This window comes from Cyanistes caeruleus, chromosome 1 (assembly GCF_971803275.1).
Source record: "Cyanistes caeruleus chromosome 1, bCyaCae1.hap1.1, whole genome shotgun sequence".
In the NCBI taxonomy this organism is placed as follows: Eukaryota; Metazoa; Chordata; class Aves; order Passeriformes; family Paridae; genus Cyanistes; species Cyanistes caeruleus.
This window is the reverse complement of record NC_141701.1, coordinates 51,215,043-51,230,781: the sequence shown is the minus strand read 5'-3', so window position 1 is coordinate 51,230,781 and position 15,739 is coordinate 51,215,043. Positions and strand designations below refer to the sequence as shown.

At 38.5% G+C, this 15,739-nt stretch overlaps 1 protein-coding gene across 23 annotated transcripts in view; it reads right to left on the bottom strand.

The window, feature by feature from the left end:
* PTPRM (protein tyrosine phosphatase receptor type M) overlaps nt 1-15,739 on the bottom strand; it is a 440,472-nt gene that overhangs the window by 5,863 nt on the left and 418,870 nt on the right. For all 23 annotated transcript variants that reach the window (XM_086892393.1, XM_086892399.1, XM_086892410.1 and 20 more), the window contains 7 exons: nt 11,343-11,497; nt 10,876-11,011; nt 10,155-10,304; nt 9,520-9,693; nt 6,635-6,766; nt 3,455-3,580; nt 1,514-1,677 (listed from right to left, as the gene is read on the bottom strand). In XM_086892393.1, coding sequence (XP_086748519.1) covers nt 1,514-1,677; nt 3,455-3,580; nt 6,635-6,766; nt 9,520-9,693; nt 10,155-10,304; nt 10,876-11,011; nt 11,343-11,497 — 1,037 coding nt within the window. The remainder of the gene's footprint in view (nt 1-1,513; nt 1,678-3,454; nt 3,581-6,634; nt 6,767-9,519; nt 9,694-10,154; nt 10,305-10,875; nt 11,012-11,342; nt 11,498-15,739) is intronic.

Here is a 15,739-nt window from a genome sequence, read left to right as displayed (position 1 = left end):
CTGGTAGCAGGAAGAGAGGGGCTTGCTGCCTGGCAAGGACTGCTTCTAAAGGCTGATGTATTCCCCCTCCACCCACAGTTATCAGAGGATGAGAACCCAAAGCGAATTGCTAACAAAGAAGCCAGGCACAAGTGTTCATATATGTGATCAAATACAGTATTTAATAATACTTTATCCCTGGTTATTTTTAATCTCCAAGAGAATCTCTTTCTTTCTGGAAACCCCATTATTTCTACACTAATTCTAATCAGAATCTTTAGGCAGTGCTTCACTGAAAATAATAAACCTTAATAATTACCAGAATGTAGACTAGTTAGGTAGCAGGTCTTTCAAACAGGCTTTGCAAATGGTTGATTTTCAAAGGAAGATACAACGTTGCACATCTGTCACATCCAGGCACCATGAAAAGAATGCTCTCTGCTGCCAAAACAGTGCCTGATATTGTGGGACTGTTTGAGAATTTTAATTAAAATAAAGTCATTTAAAAGGATTATATTAGAGCTTTTTCTTTCTTTACTGCCTGGAAGTGACGCATGTGTGATGTTGTACAACTATTTAATATCATCAGCCACCTCAGAGATAACAGTAATTTGCACTTCAAAAGGGTCTTTTCAGCTGAAGATCTCAAAACATTAATTAATCACACTGCACAATGCTCCTTTGATGAAAGTATTATTATCCCCATACTACAGATGGGGAAACTGAAGAGCAATGACTTTTTCAAGGTCAGTGATAGTGGGAATTATTAATATACTCTTAGATTTTCCTCCATCATTCTGACATGGGGTCCCAACTTCTGAACATGGCTTTCCTGCTAGCAGGTCCCTTCTCCATCATGGCAACAACTTTAAACAGATGTTTAAACAAAGACAAATACAGCTTCAACTGCTGAAGACTCAGCCTCAGAAGATCAGCTACTTCTGAGGGAAAAAGCACATATGAGTATTAAACCATATCAAAAGAAGGACAGTGGCAGAGTGGAAGAGAGTCTGCATCAGTGGACCACAAAGTCACAGGAGGACAAAAATATATACCATTATTAGTGAAAGGTAAGGCAATTACAGGATCATCCTAACTGGTATGTCACACCACTTTCACTCCTGTGCTTTATGCCTGGAAAATTAATCAACCCTCCAAAACTACTTATTTCTATGGTCCTTATCTGCAGAAATAAAAGGTACGTTGTTCTGAAGGCACATTTTTGATTTACTGTGAATAAATATGCAACTTTCCCATTTGCAAGAGTCAATGGGCATTTTTGTATAAAATAGAGTTAACTCGATCCCATCATCTTTTCATAGGGCTCTAACAAAGGACAGATGGGGAAACTCATGAATCTGCATTAAAATTACACAATTCCTCTTGCATTCAAAGCTTTAAAATGAGCAGTTGTATTATTTATTCAGTTCCAGATTAGAGAGATGCCTCTTCACCTCGTCACAAATCTTTCAAAGCCTAGCACAAGTTCTGTGACAGTATTCCCTTACTCCTCTCTTCCGTTCCCCGTACTTACAAGCAATGTACAACTGTGCGTCCCTCTCCCCCGTTGTATTCCTCCTGCCACTTATCCACCTGCCGGATGAGCTTCAGGAAGGAGCGTTTAGAAACCGGAGTGTCCCTGTACATGGGCCATCCCAGGAACTGGAACTGCTGCACCATCCGATAGCCGTCCTGGGGCTGTAGAGATCCGGACAAAAGCAGGAAAAGTAACAGTGGTTTTTTGGCACATAATTTAGATATTTGCATCAGCGAGGGGAGCAGATGATTGCTGACAAACTGCTAATGTAATTTCAGCTGCCCTTGAGGATTTATGACTTTTTATTTCCAATGGAGTTATTAGAACAAGAGTTTTAAAAAGACTGCTATACAATAGGCTACATTATAGCAATAGTACATCTGCATGATCAAGCAATTAACTAATTAATATGATTGGAGGAACTTGTTTGGAAAGACAGAGCTGCAACGTAACTTCAATTATATACTGTTTTCATATATAAGCTTCAGTATTTTTAAGAACATTTATGTGTTTCTGTCCTTTTTTTACAAGAAAGGTCAAAACCTCTCTAGATATTTTGAAGCAGGAAACATTAAAAAAACAAAACTGAACCCTCAGATGTTTCTGGCTTATAAAAAATATCTAACTACATTTTATTTTATTGTGTTCTACTGCAGCAGTCAGAACCCCTCTGGTGAAACGTTACTGAACAGTTGCTTTATGGTGATTTAAAATAAAAAAGGAGCACAGAACAAGGGATAGTGGCAGAAAATTATAGTCCTTTGAAAAGGGCATAATAAACATGCACATGAAAACTGGTTTTGTAGTCTAGAGTTTGCCACTTCAGTGCAAAGTGAGGGCATTTTAGTGCCACTCTTAAAGTGAACAACACACAGAAACGTTGGCATTATATTTTATTCTCTAGAGTACGAGTTAATAGAGAGGATGTAAGATTAACACAATATGGGAATAAACCAAACTGGATGCAGCACTAGATATGCTCTCCAATCAGTTTTGTGTTTTTTATGTCAAAGTCTGGAATCTACTGATTTCCTGTCCGATTTCTTTCAGATGATGGTCCCTCTTCCCAAAGCATATCAGCCAGACCCAGTGCCTGCTGAAGGTCTCATTAATACTGCTGCAGGTTGTGTTTTTTATACTGCTGCATTTACTGCAAATTCTAGGCCTTCACAGTATTAAAGAAGTATTTGAAGCTTTACAATCTGCTGCCTTGTTTGAATATTAACACATTTTTGGTGTCTTTCCCTGCCCAGTGAGCTACCAGGTCCCAGGGAAGTTCTTGATTTTTTTTCAGAAGGGAGTGCTGCTTATTCCTAACTACAGCTTTTTGATGATTGATATGAGTCCATTGCAAAGACCCCCTGGATGGCAACAGATACCTGGTCTGTGGTAGAATCTTTTTTCCAGTCAGCTTGAAAGACATGCCTTTAGTCTTCTGTCAACTTTATGGGAACATAAAAGCTGGATACAAGAACAACCTGCTTGCCCTTCTGAAGTGGTTATATATGTAATGAAGTGTGGTTAGTGGGACAGGATCTTTGCTAAGAGGCTGGGATTGCTATTGGAAAACATGATTAGTATCAGTGCACAGCTTTCTTCACATAACACAGGATATAAATATACAGGATGGCTAATTTCAAACTATTGAAAACAGCACTGATTTCAGCATTTTTTGGCTATCATACAATCTGAATACTGCATTTATTTCATTTGCATTTAACACACTTGAGATATGTATTAAAATATTTTTACTTATATTGTACACAGAAGGCTTTTTTCCTCCGTGATTGTGACGTGACACAGTATTGAGCCACTACTTACAAATAAATAAGCTGAAAAACGGAAATGGTTCTATATGGGTTCAGCTTTCATTTTTATGATTTGAGTAGACTCAACTCATCTACTGAGACAAAACTGATTTGCAAACAAGATCCTTACTCTGGCTGCATTATAAATTCGGAATATCCGGCTGATGATGTCTTCTTCTAAGTCAGCTGACACAAACTCCACCTGAATAGGACCGTGCCGGTGGACTCCATTTTCTGGCCAGTACTGAGGACAGAGCTGTGGGAGACCATGGAAAAAGAACACTGTTAATCACCTTGGATTTCATGCTGCTTCAACATACTCTTCTGTATTTTAAATTTTTGTAGATGTACTACTGGAATTCTTGCACAGTATCTTTATAAAATACATGATGCACCAAGTTCAGTTTCGAGCACTCTTCTGTCATAATGCCTTTTCACGTACCTAACATGCTGTTTCTTGCTGCTGTACTTTCAGTGTCTGGTGTTTGGGGTAAAACACTTCTGACACTCAACATTAGTTCTACAATGTATTATGACTGAACAGGGAGAGGCTGACAAATATTGCCATATCTTGGAGACAATGGAAGCTAAAGACCAAAGGCCTGGTATCTTCAACTGCCCTGAATAGTTGCTAATGATTCAAACTGCATTAGAATGTGTGATTCATACTAGGAAGGGTACATCAATTCTCAAAACTTGGGACTTAACTTTCACGTGTGTTTCACCCATGTCTGATGATATTGGCTAATACCAGCATTGCTTTAAACTTTCAGTAATTGCTTAATTTCATCTTATTAGCGACACCTGAAAATATTAATTATGCTTTCTTCAGTTCTCAGAAAAGATTGCTTCAAGGTATCTAAACATCACAAAGTAAAATTACTATTATCTTGCACAGTTTCAGTGTCTAATAATGTGACAATGCCTTAATCCAGGAACCAATTACCATCTGTGTTAGTACTTTAAAGATTGAATCAATACTTTGCAAGAAGGTTTTTTGAAGCTAGAAACTGCCTGTCCATTTTTTTTCATGAAAATCCTAATGATTTTTTTTTTGCCAAAGATATTTAGAGCAGTTCGAGCATGTAGCTTTTGTAAGCATTCACCAAAATTAAATATGAACTCATGAAATTTTGTTTGCTTGCAGAAGCATTGATGTCATATTTGGAACTTTTTATTTCATTCAGTAAAACAGCTGTGGTCTTCATTCTGCTGCATTGCTGTTGGTGATCCAGAGCTGAGCTGACAAATCACATTTACTCCAGATGTTGTTTTGCATTTCTTATAATACTTAGTCCTCAACAAAGCTGTTTAGAGATGACTACATTTTAGGAAAACATAATCATTTACTACACCAATTAAAAAAGAAAACACAGTCTGATTTGCAGGAGATCACTTTAACAAATTAAACCCAGAAATTTTAAGTAGGAAAATATATTTTCATTTTTTTTAACTCCCCCTATGATTTGGTCTGCTGAGACAACTGCTTTCCAAATATTGTCCAAATCTTACACAAATTTTTATTATGAAATATGCTGGTGTACAGAATAGCAAAACGCAGTGCATACAACTGTTGCAAATGCCAGTGCTCAGATCATTTAACATGTGCACAGTTTAGTACACATCTTTCAAATACATAGGAATACAGTTCTAACAGATCTCTGAAAAATGCTTAAATGATAATAAGCAGAGCTGTTTGCTGGGGCTGTTTTAGAAAGCTAAGATTTTTCAAGTTCTAAAGAAACCAAAAGCATTTAAGTCTGCACATTTTGCATGCAAGTGATGCTAGCGACTCTCTTCAAGTCAGAGTCACTGTGAAGGGCTGAATTTCATTTCCCAATAGAGCATAACGATCCACATAAATGGTAATATCTAAACAGAACTGTAAACACTTCATATATACATAAATAATAATCATAATAGTAATTATTAATAAATCTGAATGTAATGTGTGTTTTTAATAAGCTTTGCCCTCTCTCCACTTCTGTTTGCTCTGAGGGTTTTGAGATTTATTCCTAATGAAAAGATTTTTACTCGCATTAAGAGGTAAAAGGTATAACATACTGCAGAGGCAGGTGCATTAACTGCATATCCCAATAGCTTTTAAATCCTGTGAGGCTAATAAATGCTTGGAATAGCCATGCCCTATTGTAAATTCAAAACACAGCCAACAAATTAAAAAACACTCTGTTCAGCAGTCCCTAACAGTCTGTCTCCCTTGAGTCTTCCCTTATTCACTCAGAAAATAATCTTAGATTCATGAATAAAAGTTTTGTCTTTCATTTCTATCTTTCCTCCCTACAGACAGCACAGGGCTTAGAATCAGAAATTCAGTCTTTAAAACAGTGTGTGGAATTCCTACATGTTCCTTTGAAAAACCAAAAGGAAGATTAGTATCTTTTAAAAACAAATTCTACATGTTAAAAAGAACAGGAGAGATTTTTTTAAAGTATATGCAATACCAAACAAAGCTAAAAAGATTCTTGATCATTAATTGACCTGCAGTCTGCTCTAAAAAATTACAGTTGCTCTCAGCCAATAGTTAACAAATATTTACATATTAAGAATCCAGATTACCACCACATTATTCCAGCAGAGGGCTGGTGCAGTTTGTTTATATCTTTGTAAGAATTTGGGATTGTGCAGTTGTGCGACAGGCTCTGGGACACTTAGTGATTAATCCTAGTGATTAAATTGCCAACCAGTAGGTTCAGTTTTCCAATTTTCTGAACAACATGTATAGCACATGCAACACTTTGTAAGGTAATTACATTCCCCTACATGTTTCATTGCCCTCTTTACCAAAAATGCTTAGTCTCCAATGTTTAATTTCTTTCTCCTAGCTTTGTTCCTATCTCCTTGCTAATGATAACATCATTTTGTGCAACACCCAACACAGATTTTCACACTGGGAACACCTATTCCCTGGTAAGGAGACCAAGGTCATTGACCTGTTTCAGGCAGGTAAATGAACAGCTGCTGGCTTCTGTTTATGATTTTGGCCACTGTAGCATGTTTCAAACTTGAGTCAGAATTCTACACCTGAAATTTCTGGGTTTTAGCAGCCCTTCCCAAAATATGTTCTCCTAGAATTAATTATAGGTGCATGCACTTATGTGTGTGTGCATTAACATTTGGTGGAGAAGCTGCTGCTGCTGGTCTATGAGTATCAATCTGCAAACTACAAATCGATGTTTTAGTGTGTAAGTATTTAATGCTGTTTTTACAAAACTAATTACATCCTAAGGCTATTCTGAAACACTGAGGCACTAGCACTCCTCTTTTGAATGAAATATTTTTCTGGACTTACTTGTGCAGGATCCACATCATTCAACATAACTACTGAAGTGCAGTGATAATCTAGGACCAGTCTCCAGAAATCTTTGACAGTATTTGGTAAGGGATGCTGCGTAACTATAAAAGCTGATGGTTGCTTGTAGCTCTGCAAAGAAGTAACAAGTTGATGAGAAGAATGGTAAGAGAGAAAAAATCCATTTAGCAGAATGTCAGTCATAGCCCCAAAACTTCAGGACTGAAAGCATATTTCTATTTTCTGTATAATTAATATATTGTTTTCAGCTCTTTCCTGAGATTTTATATGCTTCAAAGTTAATAAACTATATTTAGGCAGGATATAATTTCTGCAGATGTTATATTTCTAAAATGTATTTCATGCCACAGGCATTGAGTAAAATCATCAGAGGTTTTTGCTTCCAATGCAACTCCTACAAGATTTTGAGCAACGGATTTGTTTTGAGCTGTTAATGGACAGATTAATCTTGGTTGTTTGCATTTAGCTCTAAATTTGAATGATGCCTGTGAAAGGAAATATCTAGTTATTCTTCAGAAATATTGTTGAAATTCTGGTCTATCTGACAGCAGCGATGATACCCAGGGGATAAATTTCAGTGCTCTTTGTTTCTTTTAGTACCAGAGAATGTCATTGACTGAGCTGTTTGCTGGAACTTTTCCATCATGGCTCTCAAACCAGCACTTTCACTTACATGCTTCTGAGTGTTGAAAGCTACTGTGGCCATACTGGGGCAATTGTTGGGAGGGGGTGCCAGTGCCTTCATTAAGGAGGGTGGGGAAGTCTCTGCATTCCTTGAACTGAAGCATTTGCACCACCACAGAGATCCAATCAGATCAGCTACTGCAGGCAAACGGTGTCATTCCTGGGGCTGTCCTTGGTAGGGCCAAGATTTGGACTTTGACTCGGCAGATGCCAAGAGGATGGTGTCAGACTCTTTTTGGTGCTGCCCAGTGTAAGGACAAGGAGCAATGGCCATAAGCTAAAATAAAAGAAGTTCCAGCCTCAAGGTGAGGAAGAATTTCTTCACACTGAGGGTGGCAGAGCACTGGAACATGCTGCCTAGGGAGGTTGCAGAGTCTCCCTCTCTGGAGACATTCAAAATGAACCTGGACATGTTCCCATGTCTCCTGCTGAGGGTGACCCTGCTTGGCAGGAGGGTCAGACCACACGATCTCCAGAGGTCTCTTCCAACCCTAGCAATTATGGGATTTGGTGACCTTTGTGGGTCCCTTCCAACTCAGGATATTCTATGATTCTATGATCATTGTTTCACAGTCACAGAGATCACAGAAAATAATTTCACTGTGTTTTGGGTACAGATGCAGACATGCAAAACTTTGGTCCTTTGTTTCAGCACACGACAACCAGCAGGTAATGATGCTGTTCCTACATTAGGCAGCTGATTTCTATCCTACTGGTCCTGCCTTGCTGGAAGTTTCATGCAGATGAGAGATGTCCAAAAGGGTCTCCATTAATGACTCAATTAGAAGCATCAGAACATTTTTTTGGAAAAACTGTTCTGATACTGAATAACAAAAACTGTGCTTGCTACCCCTTTTTCTTGAAGTGAGCTCTGAAGGCTTCCATGAGGTGATTCAACACCTCAATAGATTCAAGTGGAGAGGGGGAAACAATCTTGCTTGCTGGAGATTGAGTGTTTATAGAGATGGACGAAAGTCTGCTCTTGTCCATCAGTTCAGGGATGCTGCAGAAGCCTGGCCAAAGTGCTTCAGGTGGAAAGCAACTTAAATCACCTCCTCCCTTGGAGCCTTTTGCCCAGATACAGGTCTGTATGTAGCCCATTGTTTCAATAGTGAAGAAGGGAAGCATCTTCAAAGCAAATATTAAGGCCCTCCTCTTTCTGAGCATTACTTAATACAAAGAACAAAACAGTACTGAAGTCTCCAGGAAAGAAGGCAATGTAATGGCACAGTTGCAAACTGCAGATTAAGGCAGCTCCCTTCTAATATGAAATGTCACTGACCTACTGTGAGAAGCTAGACAAGTCACTTAGACTTCTGTTCTCAGTTTCTCTACAGAGATAAACATAGAGATACATTTTCTTACATTTTCACAGGAGAGTTTTGAACTTGAGCTTATTTTAGGAAAAGGTTTTGAGAACTTAGAAGGAAAGAAATGAAAAAACTGCAATAAACTCTTATTACTCCAGCTTCACTTTTTAAAAGGCCATTTACAATGTGTTCCTTCCTTACTAACCTCTGTTTTCTTGTTGTTTATGTGTTTGACAACCGTAATGACTATAGCTGTAAATTGTCAAAAATAGGCTATAAATATCTACATACTCTAAAGGCAGTTTAAGTGTCTTTTTACTGTTTCTCTATTACAAGGATTAGAATTGCCATAGATGCATTTGGAATAAAACTCTACACACACATGAAGAGGAACCATTCATTCAAACAGAAATAAATGGGAAGGCTGAAGGAATGGCTTGTGTACTATCTTGTGTTGACAGACAATTATTTTTTTTGTTAATTACTGTTTAAATTATAAACAAAGGGAACTGAAATATTGCTGCAAACCTTATTATTCTATTTAACTGCCTCAGTCTCTTAATAGGTAACTCTTGTTTTCCTAGGCCAGATGGTTAAAAATTCAAGCACTAGGGAGAAATCCAGACAGATTTAATTTATCAAAACTCCCTGAATTGCTCTCTGAGCATGGCTTTGGAACCTTGGCTGTGACATAACATATGTGTGATCCTAAATGTACTTGGGAGTTTAAAGATTTTGTGCCATGCTTCTGGGAAACAAAACAAGCGAGAAGGTTTTCAGTCTTCTCATGCTGACTCCATTTTCTAGCACGGCTCAGTTTGGAGGGCTGCTTATTGCCTTTTTATTATTAATGACGTGGCAGAGACTTACATCCATCAGTGCAGCATTGATGTAGTTACTGCTTTCCCCATCTATCGTGATGAGGAAAGGCAGGCATCTGTCTGGAGGCAGCACATCCATACAGCGATTCTTTTCGTGGTTTCGCGGCAGAAGCGCGATGCTGCAGTCTTCAACGCGCAGCGTCGGAGTCACCATGTTTAAAGTCTTTCAAAGAGAGTAAACAATGCAACGGAAAAATTAACACAGCAGTGAAAGCAACCCAAAATATTTAAGAATAGATCAGCTCAGCATTCAGTTTCTGTGGGAATCAATATGCAGAGAAACGAAAACACATCACAGTCAGCAGGGTTTGGAAGCAGAGAAATCCTGGAAGCATAAGATTATGAAAAATAACCTCAAAGACAGCTGCCTGCCTTCTGAAGAAAGGACAGTGGAAGGATCAACATACTTCCTTTGAGTAAAAAGAATATTTTACTACTACCCCACTGCATTGTTTTATGATTCAGCATAATTCAGTAGAGATAAGTGACATGTACTTTTTTCTTTTTTTTGCAGTCTTTCCTTCCTAGACCTGTTACAAAATTCATATGACTATAAAAACTTAAGCAGAAGTCTTTAGTATAGCTAAACTCTAAAGCTTCTAGGCAATGTAAACCACTACTTACCCTAAATTCTTCTTTGATCTGGCTCGAGTTTGTCTGAGGATCTAGTTTATTCATTTCATAGTAAGCAGACCTAACTTGAGAAGCTGGAATAGATGTGTCCCCACAAAGACAGGCTTCCAGGATAGCATCATGAATGAATACATACTGTTCCTGGTAAAGCAATTAAAATAGATAGTTACTGACATGGAGTGCATAGAGCATTAGTATTTTGGTAAATAAAACATAACAACTAATATGGTTGATACTTCTCTCTTCAGTTTACCAGCATTGAAACAAGACCAGAAGCAACAATCACAGTTTAAAAAACTTTATCGCACTCATGCATATATAAAGATTGACTTAAACTAACTACAAGTAGTTAGAGAAGTGCAGTAACACTCCATAACAAAAAATTGGAATGTTTCTGGTTTCCTCATTCCTCTGGGCTGTTCTGTAGGTGCTACCATTAAAGTAAGCCCCAACAAGATGTACTCCAGAATGAATCCTTCCCAGAAAGGAAACATTCCTGATTTTCCTTATTTTTTAAGAAACATTGTGAATATTCAGTGAAGCATAACTATGCACTCGTTTGGGCAGGGGTTCTTCAGGTGTGTGTGTAGATTACTTTCTGCATGTGACCGAGTAAACTGCTTTCTGGAGGGTGCCAACTACAAAGCTCCATCTTTATGGGCTAGAAGAGTATTTTTTCTTGCAAAGCAGTATTCCAGTAGATGAGCAATACCTCGGTTTGCACCATGTTAACTCTCCGGGATCGAAGCTCTCTCACGCAGTTGTAAATGTCTACAACGCCTTCTCGTTCTGCCATATCTAGCATGATGTCAATGACAATGAAGCATCCAGTTCTGCCAGCACCAGCACTGAAGTAGAAGAAGAGCACAGTTAATGTACAGCAGGGTACTGGAACTGTGAAAGTTGTAAGGGTTCATCTCACAGGTACTTGATCAATTGGATGATTACTGAAATTGAGCTGGGCATTTGCAGGACTTCAGGCTCAATTGTTTTACTCTCATTTATGTATTCTATAAATGTTTGTTATATATGTAATATATGTTTTCTTGTTTACAGTTATTTTTTTGTAGAGCTCCAGTGGCTTCAGCAAGCTGTGTGGGGAATACACAGTAAAGGAGCAACCAGAGTAGGTCTTGAGTTTAATGCAAACCACAAGAGAGAGATTTCTGTTTTACCTACCTGCAGTGAACAACCAGAGGCCCAGCATTTGGTGGACTCTTGGATTTGACCTGCCGTACAAACCCCAGCAGGCCTGTGGCATGGTATGGGACACCATGGTCTGGCCAGCCTGTGAAGTGGAACTGACGTATTTCCCGAATCTCATGAGCACCTCTCTGTTGAAAAGACAAGGGTTGAAATCTTCAAAAGCCTGAGCCTTGCTGAAGAGCATCCACCTCCTACCAACAATCTGTACAGACTGCTGAAAGCAGGAGAGCAAGTTCAAAGGTTAGCTATCAACTGTTTTCAAAGCCCTCCAACAAAATTAAGTAGTAAGTACTAGATTGGTCAGAAACTTTTAGCATCAAGAGAAATGCTCATCTCTATATTTAAGTACTAGGCTGCTCTGCAAACTGTGGCCTTAAGATGCAGGCCATGATCACAGAATGGGTCAGCAGCAAGGCTGAACACAGAGCACAGATGATTGTCTTTTCCCCACTGCCCTCCACAGGGGTTTTGCTGCTGACTTCAGGGAGCTACAGCTTCAGCATAATTTTCCTTATCATTTGTCTCCTTCATTGGTCTGAAAGAAAAAGCTGAATAATAGGAAGCCTTTTTGCACCTTCAATCATAGGGGCTGTGTTTGTAGCCCTCCACATGCTCACCCTCCAGGTGATTTGCCAGTCTACAAGGACATGGATATAGAGAGACAGGTATGAACGAGAAGCCAATTGTGTAAGTGATTTCCCATGTGACTTTGGGGGAGCAGTCTGGATATTAGAAGTGTGTATGCTGTTTGATTTTCTTACTGCTTGTATATTCCCTTCCCCCTCTAAAAATGTAGCTGCCTGTATTTTATTCTCATTAGAAATCCACAGCCATCATATATAGCTCATAAGCAAACAGCAAAACTGCTGCATATCATGTCTAGTCTGGACTAAATGTCAACAATATTAGTAACTTATAGTCTACAGCTTTTCTTCTTAAAGATGTATTTCTTGTTTTGAGCTGGTTTGCATATAAAAAGTTTTATTCCCTTTGAATGGTAAGTAATATAAGCTTCCTAACTTACTGCTATTAAGCATCAGTCTGGGATTTTCAGTGGTGGAGAAACTTTGGACATGGCAGTGTTACAGGACTAGAGAGGACTTAGTGTATGTTGGAATCTGATGCTTGGACAACTCAGGCTGAGGGGTCTGTGGAGACAGGGCATCTGCTCAGAGGAATATCTCATCTCCCCTGTAAACTGACACAAAAAGGCAGGCGAGGGAGAGGGTTAAGAGCATATGAGGCAGTGGTGTGGACTGAGGAGATCACATCCTTAGAACAGAAATGACCTTATATCCTAAAAAACATTTTTAAAACATATTGAAATTGAGGAATAGATAAAACAATTTGGATTTTAAGTCAAGTCTAGCAAACACATTTGAATACAATTTGGTCCCTGCTCTCTGGGGATTTTAGTGTGCATTAGTTAGTGCATCTCTGCTACTGCAAGCAAGGCCTTCAACTCTGTAAATAGCTCTGCTTAGGTGAAGATAGTTTCTCAAACACTTTTATATTGCTTGTAACAACTGCCCATGACCCTCTAAGAAACAAAGATCCCACAGAAAATAGCAATGCCATGACTATACAAGCTGAGGACTGAAATGAATATCCGATACAAATTCTTCATGCTGTATACAGCTGAGATTTACAGACAATATACAAAAAAGAAACTGCCCCTGCAAAGCAATGTGCCTGGCTCCTTCACAGATCAGGTTATGTCCTGTACATCCTCTGCCTTAGTTGTGAAAAGGCTGTCTGTCAGGCTCACTGCATTTTTTCTGTCATTGTTAACAGCTACTTAGGAAAGGTTTTGCATATAGGATAGTTTTATAATGAGTTTTCTTATTATATCTACAAAGGAATGATTTTTATATCTAGCCTTCCTGCTGGTTTCTAAACCCAAAAATAGCACACAAATGCATGAATCATAAAAGCATATGCTCAGCTGGGAAAGACTATACAGCTGAAACAAACAGAAAATGGTGTAAGCTGCTAAACCCTAGGATGTTAAAAAATTCTACAAAAACTTATGCTGCTGCTCTATGTTACTATTCATGTGTGACTTATTCATCTGAGTTAACTGTTGTGCTGTAAAGAAACTGCTCCAAAGAAACTGCTTATTCACACAATGCAAAACATATCTAGGAAACAGTCTTCAAAATCAGACTACACTTTTGGGTTCAATTTTCTCAGCATTATCCCCCGACTACTCAATATCCATTAAAAAAACCAACAAACCGAAGTAAGCGATCAATTTATCTTCAAGCAAATCAACTTCTAAATCAGATTTTATGAGCAGGTATGAGATGTTCATCAACAGAAAGGACAGTCAGAAGGGACTAGAAGTCTTAGAGAATTTGAATATTCTGATTTTCTGAACATCTATGAGGTAGCTGCAGGCTGCAATTAGATCTTCCTTACCCATCCTCCTCATCTCTACCACAATGGACAAGGCTGGTTCTCTTAACTCCACCCTTGCAGTTCACATGTGCTAAATCTTTCATCATTCTGGATTTCAGGTACTGTCCCCAGAAGTCACTCTGTACTGACACAGGGGGTTAGGCCACCTAAGGCACAGAACACTGAAGTTTTCCCTGTTGAATTACTGAAGTTCCTGTTAGTGAAATCTGCAAGTCCTTTGGAATGGAGGCTCCAGTGTTGTTTCAATACCACGTTTCAATTAGTATTATCTGCATGTTTGGTTAGGGTGCTCTCAGGCTCATCATTCACCTTGATTTAGGGAAGGTGAAAAGTATCAATCTCAGTATATCAAAAACATGAACTTGAGAGAATTATGGTGAAAGAGATGTTCCAATGCCACTGGAGGAGTTAAAAAATATGGAAAATAGAGTAAAAACAAGTATACTTTACTCAAACTAGAGTGACACTGCTTTTAGAGGCTTACTGAAAAGCTACCAACTATTAAAAAGCGGTGTCTAAATTAAATCTTTTCAGATGGAGATTTTGAAAAAGAAATAAAATGTTTAGTGCCTTTTATCTCTATCTGTTCTAATGCACTTATTCAAGACAGTTTGGTTATGTTCAACTGTAAAATCCTCTAGGTCTTTTCTTCAGTCCCAGTTAAGAAGCGAAAAGCTAACATCAAAGCATGAGCTTAAAATTTGCAGAATAGAAATCAACCAGTGCTTCATCTACTTCAAAGTGTAGCCAGCATTTCTCCTCTGTTTATTAAAAATACCTAAATGCAAGGAAACAACAGGCTTGAGTGAATTCAGTACACAATGTGTATAGTGGTAAACATGATACAATATTTCAATTCATTCAAACCACGTAATTCTATCATCATTACCCTCAGGTTGCTATATTGATGCATATTTAAGTAGTAGATTGAAGAATAAAACAGGAAGAAACCCCAATTCCTTTGTTACTCTGGACGTGTGTACAGAGACCCTTGTGGGGTAGTCTTTCTGGCAATTTCAGGTACCTGGGTGCAGGATTCTTTGATGCTAAATATTCTGTTCTTCAAACCCATAAATGAATATTATTTCATCATTAGAGAGAACCAATAAATAATGGGTACTGCAACTAAATCAAAAGAAGCTTTCTAAGCTAGTTGGTTGAAAATCTACTCATGGTGATGGAGCATTACTTCAGTGTGCCATTGGGAATATCTAGTCTTAACAAAAGGAGGCCCATTGCTTGGTGTTCTGCAACTCAGATGGGTCCTGATCCATACAATTTAAACATTTCTGTCCTTTAATGAATTCTGAATGGAACTGTTGAGTTGGCACAAAATGCATGGTACACCTCACCATTGACTGACCCTGCCTGTTCTCACTTGCAGTAAGTACCTTTTGTGTTATTTTACTGAATTTGTACCAAATTTATTATTTGTATGTTTTCTATATGTTGTAGCTGGGGAGCTGCAAGTTCTACAAGCCACAAAGCATCAAACAAATGCATGGCATTATTCTAACAAATGGTAATAGGACACACTGATTGGAACTCTCCACGTAAGGATGGATTCCATGTGAAAAGGGAAATTGCCTTGAGAAGAACAGTAATTTGTTGTAACTCTGTCTCTGCAGATCAGACACACCCCAGCCCAAGAGACAACTGTATTCTCCACCACAGACTTCTGAATAATGTTGCATGCAGCCTCTGGTACAGACAGAAAATGATTGTGGGGAACGTAAGATGGGAAAGCAGCACAAATGTGTTTTTCAATTGATTGCTGGAAGGGAGGTTTCGATTTCTCCTAGGCAAGGAACGTCACTTTTTCTAACTCAGGCAGGGGCTAACAGTGATGAAAAGCACAGAACAGTTGCTGCATTTGAAGAAGAAAAACACAGATTACCATAAGAGGGCGGTAGTCGTTTACCCAAAAGTACCTACAAACCCAGGATGTC